The 26,441-nt window shown below is 43.1% G+C and overlaps 1 protein-coding gene across 1 annotated transcript in view; it reads right to left on the bottom strand.

Moving 5' to 3' along the window:
• Positions 1–25,975, bottom strand: part of PCYOX1 (prenylcysteine oxidase 1) — a 340,694-nt gene extending 314,719 nt beyond the window's left edge. The window contains exon 1 of the mRNA XM_085636218.1: positions 25,713–25,975. Coding sequence (XP_085492344.1) covers positions 25,713–25,812 — 100 coding nt within the window. The 5' untranslated portion in view covers positions 25,813–25,975. The remainder of the gene's footprint in view (positions 1–25,712) is intronic.
• Positions 25,976–26,441: the final 466 nt, after the last annotated feature.

The following is a 26,441-nucleotide window of genomic DNA, read 5'->3' as shown; positions in this document are numbered from 1 at the left end:
CTCAGTGGAAACCGTCATCCAGGTTGATGTGGAACTCTATGTACACTTATCGACTCCTACAAACCTCCATGAACACTACTGTATATCGGTGAATCACACATCGTGCCTAACTGATGCATCCCTTGTATCTTCTTACCTAATCGTTATTACCTGTATTAGGCGGTTATGTGTTAGGCCTATCAATATCGAACTGCTCTTGTGCCCATAACTGCATAGAATTCAGGATGTATAGGATACCGCTCGTCTAATCTTGGTTTTCCTTTTCCTTCTCCTCTTTCTCCTTTCTTTTTTCTGTATTTAAGGCTTCTCTTCTTTCACTACTGATCACTTGGGTTAGCCCCTTGATACTCTCATAGGACTAATAACATTATTGTATGCTTTTATACACGTTATATTTTTGCTTTACAGATAGGATATGCTAATCCTGATACAGTATTACTCTTTGTATCTTTCTTATGGAAATCAATAAAGTATTTTGAAATGAACAAATTGAAGAATCTTTTGAATTTTACATGAAAAATGTTTATGTTCACAGTATTTAGATCCAGAAGTGGCATGTACTCCCCCCAAAGGTTTCTAAACAAGAAATAGAATAGAGTACACTCCTTACCCCTTTCTGATGACAAGGTACTAGGATTATTGCCTTCTTCAGTCATTTCTGAAGACTGTCTTAGAAAGCTCACCTCTTCAAATTATTCACCAGAAGCAGAGTCATGCAGTAGAAATCTAGCAGTATAATCTATAACATTATATGATAATTCTCCTGGGTGATCTGCAATAGCCACTGTTCTGAGATCGATCTTTTCTATTTTTTCAAATAGAACCTGAGTCGACCTCCCACTGGGTGCCGATTTCCTTCCCAAGTATAGTTGCGACTTTGCAGCAGACTGACCTGCCCTCCTAAATTGGAACCAGGCTTTCTCGGAAGGAGGGATTTCCCAGCCACAACCCCTTCTGGGAAGCAGCTAACTCACAGCTTTAGACTCATGCGCACACCCGGAAGCCCTCTTGTTTCCAAAGAATCTGCCCCTCGTTGGTCTTGTAGGTGTCCTCAGCTTTCTATATTTAGTTACCTTTTTCACATCTTCCAGTTGGCTTCCAAAATGTTTTGCTACAAAGAAAGGAACTTTCATCAATAGCCTTTTCTGGACAGCATCTGCTTTCCAGGATCTTAGCCAGATTTGACAGCCATTACGGAGGATCCTGCTGTCGCAGAATATCATAAGATGAAGAACAGAAGGTGAACCTGCTGTTCCATCATTGCCAAGGTTGGAGTCAACTCTGCTCCTTGTTCCATGAGCTCTGCCAGTTCGTGGAAATCTTTCATAGGCGTCTGAATTGCATAACTTGAGTATGCTGCTAACCTGATGGGGAAGAAAGACACTGCCAAGTTTATCCATTTATCCACTGGGGCTGCTGATGTTGCTTCCTCTGAGAATATCATGCCCCGAGAGGCTAAACAGACTATGAGATAACCACCTTCACTACTGAATTCATACCCAAGATTCAACATGGGGTATCTCTTTGACAAACTGTGCAGAAATTAATGTTGGTCTATCACTTTCCATTCCGCGTCCATGCCCTTCTTAAAAGTAGAATAAAAGCGAGTCTCTGGTTTCTTATTTTGGTATTGATAAAATAAATCTTCACTTTCTTCTACACAGGAAACCTCTAGAAAAGACTACCTTTAATATGTTGTAAGACCTCCTTAAATTCAGCCAACTGAATGAGTTTCCCTTGATTATCCTCTTCTTCATTTTCTCTCTCTTCAGCCTACGCTGACTCCAACTGTGGTATTTTAAGAGAGGGAGCATATCCCTTGCTTTAAATGCTGCAGCCATAGTCCTCGGAATCATTTTTTGTTTGGCTTCCAATCTTCCCTTTTAGCAAAGCATATGTTATGCTGCTCCATTTGCCTGTATGTCTAAACATAGCCCGAGATGCTACTGCCAGGCTCGAAAAATCATAAAAATGTTACTAGACCTGCAGGTCTAGTATCGTAAATTATCTACTTGACCTAACTAATGTACTTGACCCGTGAACTGGTCTCAAACTGTGTGATCCTAGGCAAATATTTAGTCTAATTGAGCTGCTTTTTTCTTCATTATCACATAAGAGAGCACCCTTTAAATATGCAAGTTCACCACTGCTGCTGTACAATAAAACTCTTTATTTACAAGACTAAAAGTTCGCTCCATGTACAATAAGAATCCAGCCCATAGGCTTGCCTCTTAGTTCACTAATAGCATTGTCATCTGGGCAAGAGAAGGAATATTTCCCAGTTTATGTTTAAAAGCTCACTTTTCATAAATATATTACTAAAGCATGATGTGGCAGTGCACTGTCATTTACAGATCGCACATTTTCCATTGAAATGGCCACAAAACTTTCCCACCAACATGCAGTTTTACTGATAAAACTATATAGCACATAAACAAAGTTTGAAAATTGGGTCTCCGCAAAAATATTTTTTCACTAGAGAATTACAAAAATGTGTCTTCATAGCTAGTGAAATATATTTGAAATATCGGAACAGTTCACTTGTTAGCTATTCCAGTGATGTGTTATAAAATAAAAAGCCTGAAATCTTACAGCCTTTTATTTCACATGCTTTGTACAGCATGATTGTCACACAGTTTACTTTACAAAATCCTCCAACTTCAGTCACAGAATGAAAGGTAAATGTAGGAAAACAAAACTGACTTTTGACCTCCGTTTCTGAAAGTGGAGCACATGTGACAAGATAACGCAATTTAACGACATCTTTATTACTCATTCACTTTTAGTGAGCAAGCAGAACACCTGTTGTCAGCTCGCCAGAATGTGCAATAGGGTCTAAAAAACAGCTTGTCCTGATTAAATCTGGCTCGCCATAGCGAGTGGATTTTTCAAGCCCTGTACTGAGCCATAAACAGAATACGAGGCCTAATCCACTGCTTCTTGTTGCTTTGACAACAACTCGCACAATCTGCTACAGCTTTCACACGTTATCTAGCACCAAGGAGTAAATGTGCATGCACGTGCGCCCACCTCAAACTGATAGACTAGATCTGCATAACTAATAAAAAGGAACCATAGATCCGCTACAGCAGGACTTCACTTTAGGGTACTAGTGGGACTATGAAAACATGACCTCTATTCTCAGGCATACATGGGCCTGTTAATGCAGGGCCTGGAATTGGACACACCAGAGTCTGCTACAGCCAGATCTTGCATGTTCCATTAGTCTGCTAGAGCAGGACCTCGATAAATCTTTCGTTTGCTTGATGTGAACCTTTATTAATTATAATCATATATAAGAGATGGAGTCGCTAAGCAGACTCTTTGTAATAACATAACATACTTGCCTGGCGACTTGGTGCACAAACAAAAAAACAAAACAGGAACTGGGATGGGCCAATTTCTTTTTTATGCAAATCACAGGAGGTGAAACAAGTCGGTCATGTTGGAGGGATTGGAAATTATTATGAGTTTTTACTAGGTGATTTTTGTCCACAGGAGCATTCGTTCATTACATAATAACTGTGGCAAGGAAGCCAATTGCAAGGAAGTAATGACTGCAGTGGCATGGGCAAGTGGTATGAGAATATTTCAAGCAGCAGAGCAATTGACATGACACAGGATGTAGTATTGCCAAAAGTCCTGAACAGAACCTAAGTGCCAGTGCGGGAATGTGCTTAGTCTGAAAACGTTAAAAGTCCTAATGTGGTTAAGTCTTGAAAGGAGAGCACATGTTTCTGTAAGAAGAAGACACTACAATCTATTAGGGAAAGAGGCTGTTCCTGTAGGGATGTAGCTGAGCTACCAAGTAGTTACACTGGAAAGGGGCAAGTAACAAAGGATTAGGAAAATGGGGGAGCAGAGGAAAGAGTTGGGACCAAATATGCCCTACCAGCATTTTCCAACTTTGGTGTTCGCAGCCCTGAACAATGCTGGTATTTTGACTGTCCTATGCAACTTCCTATTTGCGACTACTGCAGGACCTTTAAGTCTCTGCAGAGAAACAAAGAAATTGGCTACTGAAAAAGTCCAGAAAACAAGGACAGTAAAAGTTTCACACCCCAAGTTATTGTACTAGGAGACATGCATTTCCTTTAAAAATAGACAAACAGGAGTAAGTTAATACTTTAACTTAATACACACCAAACTGACTTCTGCAGATGCTTTACTGTATTGAAGAGGGACTGCACTTACCCAGTTTCTCCTGCTACAGGTCCTTCACTACTTCCAGGATTCCCTTTATGTACATTTCCAAGTGCAAATGGAGATCTTGGAGCATAGATGACTGCATTTTTTTATATGGGTGCATGTTTGATAGTCTGTGTAAACAACAGTATATATTTTAGGTGTCTTCTTTAAATGATCAGCAAAAAAGCCAGACCGATTGGCTTTCTTAATGGTTGTTAGGCATTCTTTTTGTTATGACATTTCCATTACTTTTACATAAAAAGCAGGAGCATGAGGCATGGAAGATAGAGTTCATGTGCTCTCCTATACTAATATAACTCCAACTGTGTACCAATTATTTTTAAAAAACATGCCTAAAAGTTCACAGGGAAGAAAAAGGCTACCGGATGGCGACTCAAACATGCTATTACACTGCTGTCGGCCCAACGTTCTAACCCTTCCTGTGGAGGACATTGCTAAAAGGGAAGATTGTCAATCATATACTTTGCCACTATTATGTTGTCCGTCTCTTACACTTTCTTATGTTCTTATCGTATCTTACTATTGCCTTTCGATTCCTCTCCACAGTTCTCATTCCAGGTCATGCAGGGGCGCAGCTAGACAAGAACTTGGGGGAAGGGAAGCACTAACATGTCAACCAATCGGAGGTGGGGCTAACATTTCAAACAACGGTGCAGAGACATCATTACAGTCAATACAAGGAAGGTGAGTGATAAATTGTACATTTGAAACATACTGGACAAAACCAATACAATTACAACAAACATTTAATACATTTGACAACATTCATAGGCTACCGACTGAAGTATTCAAAAAAGGGGAATGAGTTATTTGACAACTAATAATCAGCATCTATAGGAGTTCAATACAAAGTTTAGTTATAACCAGTTTTGCAAGACAATGACCCTTTTTCCAAATTCTTCTACAAAATGACAGTGAGTTCAAGAAATATTTTAATTCCATCTACAAAACGGAAGCTCTTGCCCGACTGTTGACTAAAGGTACTGTTTCGGTCTTCTCATCATGACATTGCAAAATGTCCTTGTTTGAGGCCACACACAGGTACAGGTCCCAAACACAAACTTGAACCTTGAACTCACGGAATGTATACAATCTCATCGCCTGACTGGGTACTTATCATTGAGTCCTGGGCCAAAGTAGCCTCAGGCACAGACCTTGTGGATTCTGTCGCCGGGATATACTATCCTAAGATTAGATAGGACAGAAACCGGAGGTGGGCTGGCCATTATTCATAAGTTAGTGTACTCCTGTCACACCAAAAGGTTACAGTGGGTAATTAATTCACTGCAAGGCGATGGGCTGTACCATAAAAATTACTGTCACTTACTACTTCTCTGGGATTTTAGTCTATAGGCCTCCTGGTCCAAGGTTGGCGTTTGCAACAGAAGCTGAAAATTATATTGAGTTGTATCTGGTAAAAAACAACTTTACTGTCTTGGGAGACTTTACTTTTCATCTGGAGGCCTCCGACAGGTTAGGCTACTTTCGGAAACCCTTGCCTGCATTGGACAATCTCAGCAGGTTATGGTACCTATCCACGCAGGAGGGCAAAACCCTTGATGGACTCTTTACCAAGAACACTAGCCTAGCAGTTCAAGATGCACTGCCCCTTACTTGGTCAGACCAAAGGGCTGTGATTTTCTTGCAGACGCTTCCCCCCGATCCAGAAGAACGATTATGTAACTGTCACGAAGGCTCTGTTCAAGAACTGGAGGGGTGTCTCAGAGTCCTTGGCCAGTGCCTTCAACAGTACTCCCTGTGCCATCCACAATGAAGTGGACAAAGGGATGGGAAACTTCTCCGACTGGTTGTGGACAGCAGCTGATCTGGTAGCTCCCCTAAGGGAATCTAAGTGGAACAAGAAAGTGCCAACTGCTCCCTAGTTTATACAGCGTCTGAGGCTCCTTAGGCAGATGTGTCGCCACCTGGAACGTATTAGGAGGAAACACTATGGGGGAACAGGAGGAGGCTCTATAGAAGGATGTCCTCAGAGGATGCAAACTTGCCATTAAAGGAAGAAAAAGCACTCTATTATTACAACAAATTTGAGACGACAAACTCTCCCAAAGAGCTTTTCCAATTATTCCATCAGCTTTCATCCCCCCGGGCCTGCCCAAAGGTGAAGGGATCTCAAGAGATCTGCAAAAAGCTTGCAGATTTCTTCCAGGCTAAAATTGCCAATATCTACTCAGAGCTGGACTTGATAGCTGGCACAATGGCTTGCCCCCTCACAACAATCATGAACACTGCTGCTATTATGGCAGGGCACTACTGAAGTCCCTGGAAAGAGACTGTGATTAGACCCTTACTTAAGAAACTTAATTTTGATCCCAGTGACCTCAAGAATAGGCAGATCTTGCTGCTTCCGGTCCCAGCCATGATCCTGGAAAAACACCTCAATCAAGCTCTGATGAGGCATGCAGACGAAGAGGATCTTGTGGATATTTCACAGTATGGATTTCGCAGCAACCACAGGATCAATAGTGCCTTGGTAGCTGTAACGGACAGAATCAGATGCTTGGTCGACGAAGGGAAGCCCGCAGCACTGATACAGTTAGATCTCCCCACAGCTATCAACACCATCTCTCCCACCCTGCTGATGGTGTGCTTGAGGACACTGGGCATTAAGGATAAAGCTTTGAATCTGCTGTCCTCCTTTTTTTCGGGTATATCACAGTGGGTTGCTCAGAATAACTTCCATTCAAAGCCTTTTTCACAGCCTTGTGGGGTTCCTCAGGGTTCTTCTCTGAGCCCTACACTTTATCTGTACATTTCCCCACTGGCCAAAGTCATTTGTTCTTTTGGATTGAGGGTTGCGTCATATGCTGATGAGACACAGATAATTGTGTCCTTCTCCAAAGATTATGAGGAGTTTTCAGCTAATTTCAATTTTTGTATGACGGCTATAGCTGTATGGACGGGCAAAAACTACCTGATACTTAATAGAGATAAGATAAGGGAGGTCTTGCTCTTTGGCTGACAATCTGAAGTCTGGAATAGCACTTGGGTGGCCAGAATCATTAGGTACCCTACTGAGACCACCCGAAACAGTGCAGAATGTGTGCATTATCCTAGATGGCGAGCGGTCATTAAACAGCCAGATGAAATCGCACAGTGTCTTGGTTTCGGCAGAAACATGCATATCATTTAAGGCACTCTGCATTGTTCATAAAGTCCTTCACTCTGCAAGTCCAGAGGATATTAAAACCATGTTCCAATGGTATGTAACCGATGTAAATCTCCGCTCTGCAGCTCGTAATCAGGTGATCTTTCCCAGAGTAAGCAGGTAGAAATGGAAAGGCAGATCCTTTTCGGTTGCGGCTGCAAGTCTATGGAACAGTCAACCCCTCTATCTTACCTCCATAAAGCCACATCTTCATTTTAGAAAGGCATTAAAAACTTGATTCTTTACAATTTAGTAAGACAGGAGATTCTGAGAATCTTTTCTTACTCTTTTTCAGATTCTGCCTAGTAGCCTATTGAGACTACAGCACCTTGACACCCATTGGTATTTGTTGAGCTCTAGAAATTTAAATAATTATCAGAATATTGAACTTAATGGATCAACACACATTTCAAGATCTATGAGTGGCAAGGCACAGGTTTGATTCTTAATGCAACTTTCTCTGCCAGGGATCTACATTATCCTAAATCAAAATAAGGTATTTGTTATTAGCGACCCCCTAATAACGCTTTTAGGGTACACTGAAGCACTAGTCGCTGTGGTGTGGAAATACATCTCCCTAGCTCTATTTCTCGCTAAGAGGCGAAACGCCTGCAGGTGGGGTAGGGGGAGGGCTCCCAAATTTAAGGATTGGCTGCAAAATCTTATCTATTGCCAAGACCAATTACACACTTATGCCGAACTCTTACCACCTTCCTCACGTCCACGCGACATATGGGCTCCCCAACAGACATATCTTCTGGAGCAGTACACCACCATGGACACAGCCACCGCGCCTCAACGACGATGGGTCAAACGACAGAAGTGCAAAATAAAGCATATCAAGTTTTACTCTGGCCGAGAGATAATACCGAGTGGGACAACAGGACCCATGGAGGGATCTCTCATGGTGCTAACTGTACTTTCATGCTATCTGACTGGTTACATTATTATGTCTGCAATGTTAAGTGACAATGTTTATTTCTTATTGTTGTCTATTATTCTCACGGCTTTAAAAAAAATTATTGGACGAGAGGTCACATTTGACACACCCTGCACGAAGTGGTTGTAGGCGGCTTGCTGTGTACTATTAAGCTGCCTATATTGCTATACCTGGTTCCACATTGCGCTGCCGGCCCGAACAGGGTTGTAGGCACCATGCTGTGTTCAATGACTCCAGCCTATAATAAAGGTTTTTGAAAATCAAAAAAAAAAGGTATCTGTTTTTAGCACACCACATTGAGCAGTTCTCATATTAGATGACTATGCCACATTCATACTGGAAGCCACCAAACCTAAACAACGGGCAAAAAAGGTAGTTGCCTTGAAACAACTTTACAACAAATTGTTCTTAACGGGTACAATTATCCTTTCAGGCTCCAGTACATCTAAAATGTGTGGCTGATGGGCAATGTCCTAAAGAGATCACTCCCATAGAAAGGAGGTAATTCCCATAGAAATTAAGGCTTTTTTGAGCAAATGTTATAATAACAACAACCATACTTTCAATTTTGTTCTGAATCCACCAGGACATAGAGAGCTAAATCCTCTAAAAATATCAATGTTTTTTTAAAATCCTGCAGGGGCATTATAAAATGCAACATTTGTTACAAATGTCTTCAAAATTTATTTGAGATGAATGACCATATTCTCTATAGGATTTGTTCCTAAATGTGTACACTAACTATAGCAATTAGCCAAGCCTAGGAAAAGCCCGGGACAACCTGCAATGGACAAAAGAGAGATACCAGGTACACAAAATGATTAACAGTTTGTCACTGGAACAAGCAGTGTTCATTGAGCAATGCTTCTGCACTGGTTATTTAATAATAGCCAATATAAATTATGCTACTGTTGACAAACCAAGGTTTAGTCAGAACCAGAATAATGTTGCCAGACTACACTAGTTTGGCAAGGCAGGACAGAGCAATACAAAGCCTACACAAGAGCAGTGTATGTTCATTTCCTCTGCATAGAGGACACTCCAGAGAAAACATAAGGCATACCTACAAGCATATTCTACATATGTCTTACAATACACTGATCACTGAGAGTTTTGTATTAGGAGGCAAAGGTATGCCTCTGGTTAGATATAAATTGTATGTTCTGGATTCACGTAGCTGGGCTTCCTCTCAGTCTAGCTATAGGTTAGGTACCAGACACCTGAGCTATCCCTCAGGTGACAATACTCCATCACCAACAGACAAGAGCCACAACCCATCAGTTCTGCTCAATTTCTTCTAATTGTTACTTATAAAATACAACAAACAACCTATCTTGGTACTGAACTACCTATTGGTGTTTACCACACCAATGACTGCATGTATTGCATTTATGTCTTAGCATTTAGTCCTCAAAGATTTTCTCAGGTTTTTCAGGTAAAATGTGTAAAGAGAAATCTGTAGAGTGTGGTAACTGGTGCACAACTCAGAATTCCAATCTGGGAGCAAACATCCATTTAAGCATGGATCAGAATTTAAAACAAAACTTTGAATCAGGGTCTGAGTAAAGTCTATCAGTTAACAGAAAACACGGATTGGTTAAGTTACATGCAATGTCAAATACGAACACACAGTAGAAAGTGTAAAACTCGCAAACACAGCTCAACAGTGTTGGACCTGTCAGCCCTAGGGTGGTCTCCCCATCTATTTTTGATCGTGCCTCATTTTTTCCACCCTCATTTTTATGTTGGACTAGGTCTCCGGGCGCCTTTTCATTGCCAATCAGTGTTAAGGTGCAGGTGCTCCCTTCTCCCAAGATGGCTGCCACAGGCCCCTGCAGAGTGGTCTTTCATAGTAGCACCCTAGCTGCCAGGAGCTGGCTGGAACCCCACAACAATGTTGCAAACACAGCTCAACAGTGTTGGACCTGTCAGCCCTAGGGTGGTCTCCCCGTCTATTTTTGATCGTGTCTCATTTTTATGTTGGACTAGGTCTCCGGGCGCCTTTTCATTGCCAATCAGTGTTAAGGTGCAGGTGCTCCCATCTCCCAAGATGGCTGCCACAGGCCCCTGCTACTGCAGAGTGGTCTTTCATAGTAGCACCCTAGCTGCCAGGAGCTGGCTGGAACCCCACAACAATGTTGCGACTCCAGCCCGCCTTTTTGTCCCATAGGTAGAGAGGGGAAGCTCCTGGAATGTGCTGGAACCTTCTAGAAGGGAGGTGTGGTTTTTCTTTTGTCGCCTTGGCCAGAGGTCACCTGACCTAGGGCTACTTAAGTGAGGGAGGGAGCTTTTTGTGTTGAGTTGGCCAGTGGGGTGAAGCAGAGCTGGAAGAATCCACCAGGAGTGTAGGCGGTAGGGCCTAGCCAGGGACTTATGCCTCTGAGAGTGACAGGATTTAGGTGCTGCCTCTTAAGTGAGTGAGGGACCCTGTGAAACCCACTGATCTTGCCCAGCAGTAGGAGGACCCAGAGAACCTCTGCCCAGCCTGACTAGGAAGGACCTAGTCGCCTTCTCCATCCCTACCCCCCTGTAACAGAACCCCCTTTAAGGGCGCCAGATACATCTGCGCCAACAAGACTTCATCTAACATCTGAGAACAGAGACTTATATGCCAAGCACTGAGACTGCGTGTCCAGATTGAACTCTAAAACGTATATGCCAAGCGCTGAGACTGCGTGTCCAGACTGACCCCTGAAGCCGTATGCAAAGCAGATTGAAGAGCCACCGGGGATCGACCAGGTATTAGCGCTGTGACCCCCTGCGCTCCCTTACCTGGTCTGGGACCCCCGGCAGCGTGCTCGCGGAACCCCCATCCTTAACTTGAGCACCCCCTTGTGACGTGGAAGCCAGCGCGCTCACCGCCGCGGCCCGGAGGCTGTAAGAAGTGCCCTGCAGAGACGCAAGGCCCGTGAGAAGCCCGGGGCCCCGCCGCTGCCGTCGCAGCTGTGTGAGAAGGTGCGCGAGGCCTGGGGCCAAGTTTCCCCATCGTCGCTGGAGCGGACGCCTTCCGACGCCGAGAACGAGGTAAGCCCGGAGGCTGGGATTGTCCCTGGTGCGCCCCCTACTGGTTGGGAGCCACACCGCACCCTCAGCCCGGGTCCCCTCTCCGTGGGAGTTCCCCCCTGTCATCGCGACGGAGAGACCCCGCCGAGGGATCCTTTCCTTGTGCCCCCTTGAACAGTACTGAAGCGTGGTGCCCTACGAACTGCACCGGAGATGGGAGACTCGCTCCGCAAGTCCCGTGCGCTCCCTGCGGACAGCCCCCGTGTGAAGCATTGACTGCCCCGGAGTACGAGTAGCGCTCTGATAGCCCTGTTCCGACCTGAAGTGCTAAACACCCGTACTCACAAGTAGCGCTATGTTATCTATGCTCCGTAGTGAAATGCTGAATGTTATTGATCACGAGTAGCGCTCTGTTATTCATGTGCCATATTGAAGTGCTACGTGCTATTGATTACGAGTAGCGCTCTGTTATTCATGTGCCATATTGAAGTGCTACGTGCTAGTGATTACGAGTAGCGCTCTGTTATTCATGGTCCATATTGAAGTCCTACGTGCTATTGATTACGAGTAGCGCTCTGTTATTCATGTTCCATATTGAAGTGCTAAATGTCCTTGACTACGAGTAGCTCTCTGTGCTAGATGCCCCGTTCTGAGGTCGTCACCGATTAGCGCGCCTAGCGCTATAATCACCCTCCTAAGGCGCTACAGGAAAGTGAAGCGCGCGAGTACATATACGTGAATGGTAATTGTATCTCAGGCAGTACTGATATTTCATGAGTTGCATTTAGGGTATGACCAACTTTTATAGCTCCTGACTGACATGTGTATCGCTAGGAATTGTGTTATCAGCTTATGAAATGTACTGCTACCTCATGAACTGCATCTAACGTGATCTACTTGGATAAACTGGAGTATTTACATAACTCCTCCAGTGTGGCGTCACTTATTGTGTGTGTTCCTCGTCCCATGTGAGGTGCGTGTTGTATGGTTGCTTTACACGCAGACCTTTGGTGGCCCGACCGCTCGTGTCACGTTACCGCCCCATAGGGCCTGGAGACCCGAGGTCCTACAAACAGACACCAGCAGAAAACACAGCTCTAAGTAGTTAAAGAATAGTGTAGGCCCAAATCTTGCGCTGACAAGAGAAAAGGTGAAAAGTTCACTTGAGAACGCAATGGAATAGGTAACTTGAAAGGGTTGCAGTTACAGGCCAACTCGTATTGCGCAAGCTTGATTTATCGTTTTAGCATACAGGTTGACCGACATGCACTTTTTGCTTCCAAATAGACTAACCTTTTTAGACAACGGGCGCAGGAAATCAAATCAGCTTAGAACACACAGAGGCCTTAAGTGCACAATGATAAAAATCACATACTCCACTAAAATTGCTCTTACCAGGAATGCACATGCATTGACGAGTAGAAAAAGGCTTTGTTTGTAAAGCATTGCTAGAATTGCAATAAAGAATGTGTAAAGGGTTAAGTCAGAGTTTGAGGTTATGGGATCACAGATCTTTGAGTGTTTTTCCATGTTCAATGTGTAACCTACAATTCAATTAATATTTGCTGTTTTGTACTAAATCACTGTGTAATTTCTGTACAAAAAGTTGTCTGTGAATGCCTACCTGCGTGTGAGAAGGGTCTGCCTCCCTGTCGCAACAGTAAAGAAGAGTCTATACATTGCCAAAGAGGAGTCTGCAACAGTTATGTCAATATAGATTTGCCTAGCTCCGTCAGGCCTCACAATGCTGAAGGGTAGTAATATGTTATGTGTATTATAGTTGTATTTATACAGTGATTCAAACTCCAAATAAGGCACCAAAGGGCCTTAGTGGAGAGGTAGCATGCTACTCCATAAAGTGCCATAGATGGAACAGTGCATGTTTGCTGTCCACCTTATATCGAGAATTTTTCGACATCATGCTTAAGGACCAGAGTTATGTTTTGTTGCTATGGCTCCTCATGAATTTTACGAAAAAATGAGTGAGAGAAGACGCTTTAGTTTTAGCCTTTAATTGAAGGACAGAGGAGTCGAAGCGCAGACTGACCTGTTTGAAATGTTTGGTGCGTGGATATAGCTGAAACTGTCATGAACAAGTGTGTATTTTCGCTTACTCATAGTTGTACGAGTGTGTGAGGATAGACATGGCTGTGCAAGCCATTATCTGCCATTGATGGAGTACAAGGAGTATATGCACTTCGAATCGTTGAATACTGGACTAAGAGTGCACACAGAGGAAGAGAGCCACACTTGGGATGTGCAAACTCCGGGATTCAAGCAGTTATGAAATCTGAGAGTGCATTCAATCAACCTGAAAATATCCTCTGTTGAAGGAAAAACCTATATAAACTTCAAAGTACAACTGGGCCTTCAACACCAACACTACACTTTGCTTCAGGCACCACCTGTGATCAGGTTTTGGAGGGCTGGGGCATTAATTATAACCAATGATAAAACCCGATGACCGAATATATATATTTTTTTCAGTTTCTGTTTATTTAGTGCCCGATGTTATAAACGAGTTCAAAGCATTAGGAAAATAAAAAAAAAACATTTCTGCCGTATCAGTGCTTTGGGCTTCCCATTGGTTAGGAAAGTGCTATACAAATGACTAAACACAATATCACTGCCTCTTTCTATTACATTCTAGCATTTCCTGTCTTTTGTTTAACTTAAAATGTGGTGAAGTATCCCTGGTGTGTATTTGTAGACGTGGTGGGATGAGATAACCAGTCTTTTCTTCCTTTTTTTAAATCTATTTCTAGACACTTTAAGTACCCCACCACTGCCCGATAACAAGTTGAATAGTACTTGTGGTGTATACACTGTGCACCACTAATTAGATGGTATTGTGTGGTAAGAACCCACCAGTCCCTTGCAAGTACAAGTTAAACCCCACAATTTTACTAGAATGGGAATTGCTTAAAGACTCCGATTTACCAGACTAAATTCCGCATGGTATTCCCTTTTCTGTGGAGTTTAATGCACACATTTACAACCTGGTCTGAGCAAAAAGTAAAAGTGGGCAGAGGACTGTTGTAAGGCAGTGTGACTGTTGATAGTGAGGAATGTGAAGTGAAGAATGTTGTTTAGCAGAGGGGAGCACTTAATGCTCTCCTGTGCATTATCTGAGGTTTGGGCAGGGTTTATGGAAGGGGACCGGCTACAATGCAGCGTTTTGCAACAGTGATTTTACCTACTGAATTTTCCGTCCGGTCCAATAGGGTGGGTGCATGAACATCGGACCTCTTATAATTGAGTGAAATACATTTCCACTGATAATTTCCTCTCTGTACAGTTTCCAATCAGGCCAATGTCTTTAGTGGGCACCTTGCAAGTCGGCTGATCAGGCAGACAGCGTGACACCATCAGGCATGAGAAGCAATGAAAAAACAAAGTATACTCTAAGTCGAAATAGATTTTGGCGAATCTCAGTGGTTGAACTGGGCGGGATCTGCTGGAAAAGATGTACCCTATCTTTTAACTTTACAATAACAGTTTTCATACCTTTTGTTAATATCGACATATAGGTGCCTTGGGTGGAAAGGGAATGTGGGAGGGAGGTGTCTCCTGTTCTTTGAGGACTGTGAGCGACTGAAGGCTCAAGGAAGGCTCAATCGAGATGTCTAGCTCACCTCGAGGCCCTCTTGTACCCTCAAGCCCAAAGCAAGATGAAGCTGAACTTCTATGTCACTTCTGCCTACCACCCATGCTCTAACCTCATGCACAAAGAACTAATAAGAAAATGGTGACCTTTGATGTAAAAAAAAAAAAAAAAATGAGTGATAGAAATGGCCATCTAGTGGCTGAATTGCAGAATGTAAAACCAAAAAACCTGTAATCAGTACTCGGTTCCCCGCTCTAACAAACTTACTGATCCTAGACAAATATTTTATTTCACAAGCCTTCTTTGACTTCATTATCACATATGAGAACACTTTCAAATGTGTGAGCTCAGGATGTACTCTGTTCAAAAACCTCTCCTGTTTGGTTAAATAGACTAACATTCGTCCATGCATAAAAATAATCTAGGCCACATATACATGACAACTGACTTGCCTCTTAGTTCACTAGTGGCATTGTCATTATGGTGTGGGCATGAATGTTTCCAAGTTCATGTTTTAAAACTGTCACCATCACTTTTAATAAATGCCTTTCAAAGCAATGATATAATCTGATATACTAAGGAGCAATGTTGCATATGTTAAAGAAGTACAAGATATCAGTCACTTGGTTTACATGCCTAATTTTCTCAAGGCTCGGTTCTTGCAAGAGCTCTTAAAGCTAAACCAGAACTTTAGATTGGCTCTCCCTATTAATATTTGGTTTAAGCCAAGGGAGATGCAGAAAGTAAAAGCAGAAACAAGCCTTCTAGCCAGGATGCTTGCTAAGTGAAAGAAATTAAATGTATGCAATTGGTTAATCTGTAAATCTAAAGGCTGCTTGGAAGCCAGCAGATAGCTTTAATTGTTGGAGACATTTAAGGCTTCATGGCCACAAGGATTTATTCTTTTTTGAGAGGTAATGCAAGTGTGTTATCAGAGGAGTTCTGAATCGCAGCCTTCTAATGGAAACTAAAAATAAAGGTTTGCACTTTGAACATTCTGATTGCATATTTGTAAAAATGTATATGTTTAACACACTTCTTTTAACAAATACTTAGGCACTTTGATTCAGAGATTGTCTTATCATTGTTCCTCCCTTGGAGCATGGACTAATTACTTGTGTTCTTCCACTGCTCCCATTTTCGGAGCTACTTTTTTGTTTTCAAGCACTCCACAAGTGCTTGTGTTTACAGACATTCCTGTATCCTATTTGTGTTGCTCATTTTCCCTCCCAATCCCTTCTTCCCACATAGTTACTTCTCTCACCTCACCCCCATCCCAGTTTCATCTTAATCTGTCCATCTCCGAGACAGAGGGGTTGAACTATAGTGTTTTGAGGTGATTACTCTAGAGACGTGTTTGTGAGATGCCTGTAAGAAGCAGTCTGCACACAATGTATGCTAACTTCAGCACAGGCTGAGCACAATGCCCTGAATTCCTGAACATTTAAAGTACATTCAAATCAGAATCTGTACACAATACGGGAGCGTGCTCGAAAGAAAAATAACACTGGTGTTGGTAAGGGAAGAATTAGTCAACTTACATTAAGAAGTGGTGCGCTTGCTTGTTTGAATAGATGTAGAAATGTCACGCCCCGGCACAGGGCCACCGCAATGGTCAGGAAGTGTTAGTTCTTACTTCCTGTTTTGCTAGGAGCTGCCCCCAAAATAAGACGCTGGGGAGGTCGTAAATGACTGCCCTGCATGTTTTTTAGGTCTCGCCTACGCAGCGCGCAAGCGCTGCTTTGGAGTGACCTTTTGGAATCGCTCCGGGCTTTTGTTGAAACTCGTACATGTTTTGCACTGTTCCCTATTGGTACTCGTGCAGCGCCATCTGTTTTCAATTATCTTGCTTGTGCTTTCGAAACAGATGGCGCCGCTGGTCACTCCTGCAAGAGAAACGCAGTGCGTGTCTCGTCCCAGTTTGAAACCTTATCTGTGTGCTTAGTCCCTCATGGCGGCCCTATTCATCTGCTCGATAGCAAGAGCTGGCCATGCACCTTGCCCGTATTTGTGGATACTTTCACAGGTCGTGCAGTTTATATTTTTGCAGTATTCCCCGCCCCACCTCGGTGCGAAGTGTTGGGTGATTTTTTTTCCTTTTTTATTTTTTTATTTAAGAGTAACATGATACAGAAATCATCCAAAAAAATAGCATTAGAGACAGATATATACAACAACAAAACAAAACAACCTAACACAGAATAAATCTGTATCATGACTCTCAGTTTTAACAATTATCAACCCCTCCCAACCCACCCTCCAAGAGCCCCACCCAGCGACCCCAAGGTAGTTACATAGAGGAGATAAACTTAAAAAACTCCATTAGAAAAACCAATTATCTTCCAAAGAGAAAATAAAACAACAAAAAAGAACAGAAACAAAAAAAATAACACAATATATGCAATATACATATATATACATTAATATTTTTAGCTGATTCAAGAACACTAATTTATCCGGTTCAGCCAATTAATTACTGGTGCCCATATTAATTCGCCATTTCTTCAAGCCCTGGGGCTTCTTTTTCTAAAGATCAACAGCTCCCATTTCCCAACATTAATAAATTTGCTTAACCACTCATGATCTGTCGGGGGGGCAGGGTCTAACCAAACAGTAGCTATACATAATCTCAGCGTAGCCATGGCTATAAAAAATAACTTTTGTTCGGAGAGTGTCATATTGGCATCCACTACCCCCAATATAACTGCTGAAGATGAGAGCTGAAGCGGGCGAATAAACAACATTTCTAACCATTGTTTGATTTTATCTAATAAAGGAATTAAATTAGGGCAAGAGGAAAACATATGAATACTATCAACCGCAATCTCCCCGCATCTGGGACAGTTAACTCCCGTACTCCCCTCCCCATTGTTGTATACGCTTTGGGGTTATATACAAATTGTGCCAAGTTTTAAAACATTGAACCTGGAGATTTGCGGATAGCGTGGCAGTGTGACTGAGCCGTAAAGACTCTTCACAAACTTCCTGCCTGGCATTTAATCCAACTTGCCATCTATTAAAATGTTTATCTAGATCATCTTTCCTTCTTTCATTTATCAATGTATAAATTGAGGATATCGTAGAATGCCCACTTTTAATAGCTTCAACTAAAGGTATTGTACTCCAGCTAACAGTTTTGCGAGAAAGAAAATCCCGAATCTGTAAAAACTTCAAGAAATGTTGATTATTGAGATTAAATTTCTGTTTTAATTAGTCAAAGGTCCTGACCCCATTATCCGAGACTAAGTCCCCTAACCTAATGGCTCCTCGGGCATTCCATTCTCTAGAATACCCATCTGCAAAAATTTGAGGGAGAAGGGCATTTCTGTTGAATGGTGTGTATATATGTAATCTTCCTATATTGAATAATTTCCGGGTAAAGGTCCAAATTTTAAAGACGGCAAAGAGACCCTTAAACCTCACACGTAAAATATGCAAAATCCATATGTCTAAGTAAAACCCCAGATACTTCTTCTCCATAGACAAGTCTATATATTGATTTTTCCGGGTCATCAGAATCTTGACAATCCAACAACTCCGCTATATGCCTCAAAGTAATTGCCCAATAATAGATCTGAAAGTTGGGTACAGACCAGCCCCCTCTTTCCCTTGGAAGTGTCATAAATTTAAAGGCTCGTCTAGGTCTTTTCCCTGCCCAAATGAACCATGAGACTATGCGCTCTATTTTTTTTAACCATAATACATCAAACAATAAAGGGATAGCTCTGAAGAGATATAAAATCTTTGGTAAAAAAAGCATTTTTACAACATTACATCTCCCCATAAGAGTTAACTGAAGATTATTCATCCTCCGAGCATCTTTTTCAATTTTGTATAACAGTGGCTTGACATTAATCTCAACAGTTTCTTCGGAGTTTGCACTTATAAGTATTCCTAAATATTTTGCTTTATCAATAACCCTAGGATCGGAAATTAAAATCTTATTACAAATAATTTGGGTTTTTGCCTCATTCAAATGATAACCTGACAGTCTTCCGAATTGAAGTGTCAAGTTTTGTACTTCTAACAGTGCACGTTCCGGAGAATCAGTTAAAATGGCAAGGTCATCTGCATAGCCTAATATTTTAGTTTCACCACCCTTAGATCTCACTGGGCTAATCAAATTGTTCAAAAGAAATTTTTTAATTAAAGGGTCTATATAAATGGCAAATAATAAGGGAGAACAAGGACAACCCTGTCGCGTACCTCTTGAGATATTAATAGTTCCTGACTGGATCCCCATAATTGAAATTTGCGCCGTTGGTCGTCTGTACATGATCTTTATTGCTGTAATGAATCCTTCTCCAAACCCATAGTGCCTCAAAACCGCCCATAAAAAAAAGGCCAGGAGACCCTATCAAAGGCCTTCTCCGCATCAAGCAGAATTAAGGCCATAGGGTCCCCTGAGACCCTAGTAAAATCAAACAAGGCAATTGTGCGCCGAATATGATTAATGGTTTCCCGTCCTGGGACAAAACCATGTTGGTACACCGATACCAACCTCTTAATCACCCCAGAAAATCTCCTTGCTAAAATCTTGGCATAAATTTTAGTGTCACTGTTAATTAACGTGATTGGGCGAGATGATCCCATATCTGTTGGATTTTTATCTTTCTTTAAAAAAGTGATAATCCGAGCCTTCTGCCATGATTCGGGGGAAGACTTCTCCCTTCTGCACTGTTCTGAATAATGCCAGCATAACCGGGGTGAGTTGCAACCGAAATATTTTGTAGAATTCACCTGGCAAATTATCAGGTCCCGTAGCTTTGCCCCCGGGATAGAATCTATAGCTTGTTGAACCTCATCCCAACTGATCTCAGCATCTAGTAGATCACGATCTTCCGATGTTAATGAATCCACACATATCCCCCTCAAATACTCATATATTTCCTCCTGTAGTATGTCATTATCCCTGATGTCTTCGCTGTACAGATGCTGAAAACTTCTGAAAGGCAAGCGCAATGGGCCCTTCCCCGGATACCAGACCGATATCAGGATCTTGGATATTCTTAATGCGGTTAGCGGTCACCCTCCCTTTAATTCTTGCAGCTAACAAATGCCCTGCTCGTTCACTGTTTTCAAACATTTTTGATTTCCAAATTAAAAATTTGTCAGCTGCCTTAGTCTGAGAGAGTTCGGTTATGGCTGCTTTTGCTAAAATGATCCGAGTTTGTGCAGAATCACTATCCCCACCCTGCCGTAGCTGAACCACCAGATTCTGTTCTGTTTCTGCCAATTCTGTATATAACCGCTGCAGCTTGTCCCTTTCCTTCCTTTGATATTCCCAGCCGAATCGGGTTGTCTCACCCTTTACCCCTGCCTTTAGCGTATCCCAGACGTTCTGAATACTAGTACTATCAATATTTTCTTCCAAAAATCGAAGAATCCATATAGACATACAATCAACATATTCTGTATTCTTGAGCAGACCCCGATTAAATGTCCAGTTTCTGGGGCTACTCATGCACATTATTTCAAGTAACAGCGGATTATGATCCGACATTACTCGCGGAAATCTAGTTATTCCAGAGCCTTGAAGCAAAACAGGTGAGGCAAAAAAGTAATCGAGCCTAGAACAGATTCTATGTGGTGCAGAGAAATATGTATAGCCAGGATCATCTGGATTAAAAAACGCCCATACATTAGTTAAGTTGTGTAGATCTAATAAATGCTGCAGAGCTTGGTAAACCCTTGGTTTCCTCCCAGTATATACACTCTCTATATTATTTAATGTTCCACATTCTATATTTATGTTCAGGTCTCCACATATAATGATCGGAGAAGGCCACCCAACCAACTCAGAACTAAGCCATTTAACTAATTCGGGATCATCCAATATCGGGCCATAAACAGAGCAGAGTGTAAGATTTTTACCCTGAAAATCACCATAAACCATTACCAAACAACCCAAGGTATCAGCTGCAGAACGCATAACATTAGCTTTTCCTCGTTTTGCTAAGATTGCAACACCCCTAGTCTTAGCCTCAAATTTAGTCCAAGAGAGAAGTTGGAATCCCTCAAACTCCAAAAACTTGTGCCGACTAGCTTCAATATGTGTTTCCTGTAGGCAGAGATCATCTGCCCGCAAGAAACGCAGGTCTTCGCCAAGATTATTCAGCCCACATATATTTATTGATGCAATTCTTAAACTAGCCATACAGAAGAAAAAAATTCCAGTAGCCTTTTTATAAACCTTTGCATATATTCAAATTTAATTAAATTATCAAAAGAAACACGCTGCCATCTCCTCCCGTAACTAATCCACCCAACCAACTCTCGCCCTCTAAGGGCCTCACCCCCCCTCCCCCCCACCCCAACTACAGGCAAAATAGGTCGCGAGACCCATGTGATGACAGCCACTACCCGAGTGACAGAAGGTCAGCCCCCTATTAAGCACATAGAGAAGTGAAAAGAGAAAAATAGCGTATTTGATATCTAAGTTTTTTAACCTTCACCCAATCCTTTTAAATATTCTCCAGCCTGAACCTCTGATGTGAAAACTCGTACTCTGCCAGCACAAATGACCTTTAAGCGCGCGGGATTCATTAAGAACACCTCGCACCCCTTCTTTTGAAAAGGGGAAATCAGTGAGCGAAGCCGCCACCTTCGCTCCACTGTAGTGTGGCAGAAATCTGGGCGCACGAAAAAGGTATGCCCTTCTACACATTTTTTAGCATCAGGGCTAGCTTTCTCAAAAATAGCCTGTCTCAAAACAAAATTGCCGAAAAAAATCAGGATTGCTCTCGGTTTAGCTCCTATATCAGGATTCTTTTTCAATATAAGAGGGAACCTGTGGACTCTTTGTATCTCTGTATCCCACGACCAATGAGAAAGTTCTGGAAAGGCAGCTTTAAACAGTTTTAAAACAAACCCTCTAATGTCCTGCCCCTCCACATTTTCCTCTATTCCCAGTAATCGAAGATTATTTCTACGAAGTCTATTTTCCTAATCCTCCAGCTTCCACATTATGTCAGTTAGTCTGTCATCGTTTGCTGAAGTTTTAAGATCAGTCTTCACTAGCCCCATCTCTATGTCGACAATCCTCTCCTCCAAAGCTGTAGTCCTGGCAATTACCTCGGAACATGCTTTAGTATTTTTTCGAATTGCACCCTGAATCTTCTTGGTAGCTAGTTGGGCCCTCTTGTGTTCTTGTCGCGCCTCCCCTTGTATTGATTTTAACAAGGCATAAATCTCAGAATTAGAAGGAGGGGAGTTCGACTCTTCTAGACCTTTTTTTTTAGAAACAGCGGGCCCCCCTAGACTTGCAAGATTGATAGTAGCCTGAGCGTAATCCCATTGAAGTTTGTCACTAACCTCGGAGCCATCACTGTCCATTCCTCCCAGGCCATGCTCGCGGCAAAAAGAAGCCTTCGTGCCCGCAGTTCTTGGGGGGCTACATTTCTCACTGCTTGTGATGGAGTTATCGCTAATAGAGCCAGCCAAAGACTCCATATCAGACTCCTCCGCCACAGAAAAAAAAAACTGTACCCATCCATAAGATCAGGTAGCGGGCCTTTCATCTTTACAGGTTTTTCTAACTTTCCCCCAATAGGGGTTAGAAAAGTAGAAGAAATTGCTCCAGAATCCTTCGAGCCCACTAGTTTATCCCCATCGCGGGGTTTGTCATTTAGCTGGATAAGTGCTTCTTTAAAAGATGTAGGGTCAGCTAAATCTCCAATAATTTTGGCTGCCCCCTCCGATCTTTTTGCCATCAAGGCCGGGGGGTCCTCATTGCACACCTTTGATACGCCTGCAGAAATGCTTGAAGATACTGGTGGGTCCTGTATCTGGCTTTTAGCCGCCATACTACCTCCGCCAAACATTCCCGGGACTGTTAATATTTTCCCCTGCTCGGGGTCATCGAAAACCGGAAGAACCGATCCTAACACCCCCTTAGGAGAATTACTGGGCAGCAGCTTCTCAGCAGTCTTATCTGCCTTATCTCCATGCTTCCCTCCATATCTCCCTTTGGTTAAGGTGATTTTACTCACAATCGCTGCCGTAGATTTCCCAGCCAGTCTTCCGATCTTCTCCACCTCAGACTCCGGCTTATCCGTCTTGTCCGCGCTTTCCAGCTTCTCTGGGACGGGGTTTCTCCTTCCCCCGATACCAGCGGTAATCGCGGGTGGCTGGATCCCCGGTTTCGTACCTGCAGCTCCGGAGGTCGGTCCTCTACGAGCCGGCATCGCGGCGACAGAGTCTCGCCACCCCCGCTCCTCTGTTCCTCCACTGAGAGCCACACCCGCCAAGCTCTCAGGTGTGCACGGCTCAGAAGGGAGGCGATCACCCGCCGCCAAGACTCGTGGACGCCGAAAACGGTGAGCATAGAGCAGGTTTCGGCTCTCGTGGTAAACAGGATTTTCACATCAATTCTTCCCCCGATTATGAGCAGAGTTAATTTTCTCTGAAACGCCAGTTAGTACTCCGGATCAAACTGCATCTCTCTTTTCAGGCATGTTATCAGCCAGGAGTGACCTTCATTCGGTGCTCAAGCGGCCGCCATCTTGCCTGATCACGAATGTGACTCGTCCCTCATGGCGGCCCTATTCCTCTGCTCGATAGCAAGAGCTGGCCATGCACCTTGCCCGTATTTGTGGATACTTTCACAGGTCGTGCAGTTTATATTTTTGCAGTATTCCCCGCCCCACCTCGGTGCGAAGTGTTGGGTGATTTTTTTCCAGTGTGTCTTTGCATTAAACTTTTTGTGGCGTGAAAAAGGTAGAGGGGCTCATAATGTGCACCGCAAACACGGTCTCTCAACAGCGACCCCCAGTACTTCGATATCATTTGTGTTCTATTTTCCGCTTTATCACGAACTTCCGCTGTATTTAGACAAACTGCTATTAATTTTGCTAGCGCAGCTTTATGCCTCCGATTGAAACAGGCTGCTGGTCACTGGCGTTGTTATGACACAACTGGTGGTGACATCAGTAAATTCTTCTTTTTGCAACATGTCTTGGGAATGTGGCTGGTTAGCACGAGTCCGCTTCAGTAGCAATCCATCTCGGAGCACATCTGGACGTGGGAGCCCCAGCTGCGCACATGCTCTTTAAAGGCGTGCGCTTCACGCTATAGCAGCTGCACTCCACCGAAGGGGAGGCAGGATGCTAGTTAGACCGACACGGCAGCATGTTTGGTCGCAGTGAACCGTTTCACACTATCACGGCGAGGCTGCAGTGACCCCAGAGGCATACAATTAATCAGCTTCTGGTGCGATTTCTTTTTTTGGGTGGTGCGGGGGTCTGTGTGTGGTTATACAATATACTGTTCCCTATTGTTCGCATATATATTAGTTAGTCGTACAGTAGTGCTTTTTTCCTTGTTTCTTAATGTATCCCTATGATTATCTTAACTGTTTGGGCCTGTTCTGTTGGGTGTATTTTTTTTAATCTGTCTGGTATGATAAAATCAGAGCTCATGCAAACCACACGCCTCTGTTGTGGGCAGCAGTGCTTATGGGTTTTATGTCCTCAGCAAATTGCTCTTGAAAAGGAAGCTCATTTGATCGAGCACCTTCTGCGTGCAGCTAACACTGCTTCAGAAAATCACAGTGCCTATAATTAAAAGTGCCACAAGGTGAGGGGAACGGGGCACGTGCACAGCACAAGCTCTAATAATCGTAATTTGTTTAGGAAAATTAAAATGAACGGGGCAGTTTGGAGGAAGATGTGCTAAGAACCAACAGAGATTATAAGCTTTTTCTGCATGCTGATTGTAATTGTCTTAACATTAATAAACTGGTTTTGAAGATGGTGCAGGCTGGCAAGGGGTGCCAGTCATGTTCTAATAGGAAGGGAGGTGTTTATATTTCTTCAGGGCCTGGGTGAGGCATGCTGTTTACCCATGCAACAGTTGATGTTGTTGCACCAAGAATATTGTGCTGCATGACTAAAAGACGAGACCTATTGGCTATGCCAATGCTCGTTGGTTTATCTTACTTGCCAAGGTTTATATGTTCAAATCCCATCACTAAACCTTGTTCAGGTGTATGTAAACCCGTTCAACGTCTTTCTTTCCTTTTTTTTTTCTTTTGCTTTGTAGGACACCAACAACACAGCTATCTGCATTAAAAGAATCACACTCCCAATCTTGCCCATACCTATCTGGGATCCCTATGGGGAAGATCTTTCCCTAGTTTTTTTGTTTTTTATTGAACAACAATTTCAAAGAGGTTGTTTTGGACATGAGACGATAACCACATGAATATTTTTGCTGCATGTGCAATAGAAACATAAATTACCAACAAAGCTACTCTTTACCCGTTCATGGATTATTTGCCCTCAAGCGGGATGTGTTTGGTTGTTTTAGAAATGCCTAAAATTACATGGATTAGTAGAGCGCATACATTTCAATTAGATTATATCTTTACCTACTAGCTGCTAATCCTTGGTTACGGAGTAGCGTGCTACTCATCGAAAAAGCGCTTCGATGACTCGTCAAGGGTCGTAGGCGCTATATAAATACATTTACATCGACAAATGCTAATAGCTCTCACGAATGCGATACTTATTGGCTTTGCCAATGCGTGTTGTAGCCTAATTGTACTGAATTTAGCATGGGAAGGAGTTTAAGCATTAGTCCCTCTCCTTTCATTCCGACTGCCTCTCTGTGCTACCACACGCCCATGCAATAACCGCCCCCACTCACTTCCTTTTCTATTTTCCCACTTCCATATTTGCACTATTGCGGTCTTGTCATCTTGGTGTGCCTCGTTAAGAAATCTCCAGTGTTTCCTCCTGCCTCTGGTTTTCTCCCCTGTGTCTCGCCGTCGGGCTTCTCCTACTCACCTATTCTCGTTGGTGGAGGGCGCAACCCACGGGTCTCGCAGAACCCCCGCTGGACATAGAGCACGACTCCGTAGAAGAGCAGCCTTCGAGCTCCCAGCATTGTGCCACTTCTGACAGCTTTCAGGGAGGATCAGCAACCGCTCTTCTACAACGGCGGTGGTTGAGCGAGGCTGAGTGACAAATGACGCTGCAGGCGTCTTTACGCAGTACAAGCGAGAGTGATGAGGAAGTAGGCGTGGAGTTGGAGAGTGGTGCTTTGCTTTGGTAGGGATGGGGCGGGTCGAGCTGCGGAGTGGCTGAGAGCGGATAGGGGACGGGCCGAAGCCCGTTAGCGGAGGGGGATACTTGAACTCGGAAGTAAAAGGCAGACACGGAATGTTACAAATTGTAATTTTATTTATATAGCGCTTACTAACCCCTGACGAGGCGTCGTCATCCTGCTTCCAATTCGTGTCTATTGTCAACTAGTCTCCCATTCTGTGTTCGTACGTCTTTTCTTCTGTTCGGTATTTTATTTTAGTTTTTCATAGCTGTCGAAATGTATGAAAAGTTTGTTCATGAGAACAGACATAGTTGCCAAGGCTTCAGATTGCTATGTGTAACATTTTCATAATTTCAGTGTATTTATGAGTGACATTCAAACGACTACGAGTGACACTTTCTTACGAGTAAAATCAAGCAATGAAGACGGGGGAAACATACAAGTTACAGCCAGCCAGGGCGCTCATT

The sequence above is a fragment of the Triturus cristatus genome, chromosome 11, assembly GCF_964204655.1.
Source record: "Triturus cristatus chromosome 11, aTriCri1.1, whole genome shotgun sequence".
Taxonomy (NCBI): Eukaryota; Metazoa; Chordata; class Amphibia; order Caudata; family Salamandridae; genus Triturus; species Triturus cristatus.
This window is presented reverse-complemented; position numbering and strand designations above follow the sequence as displayed.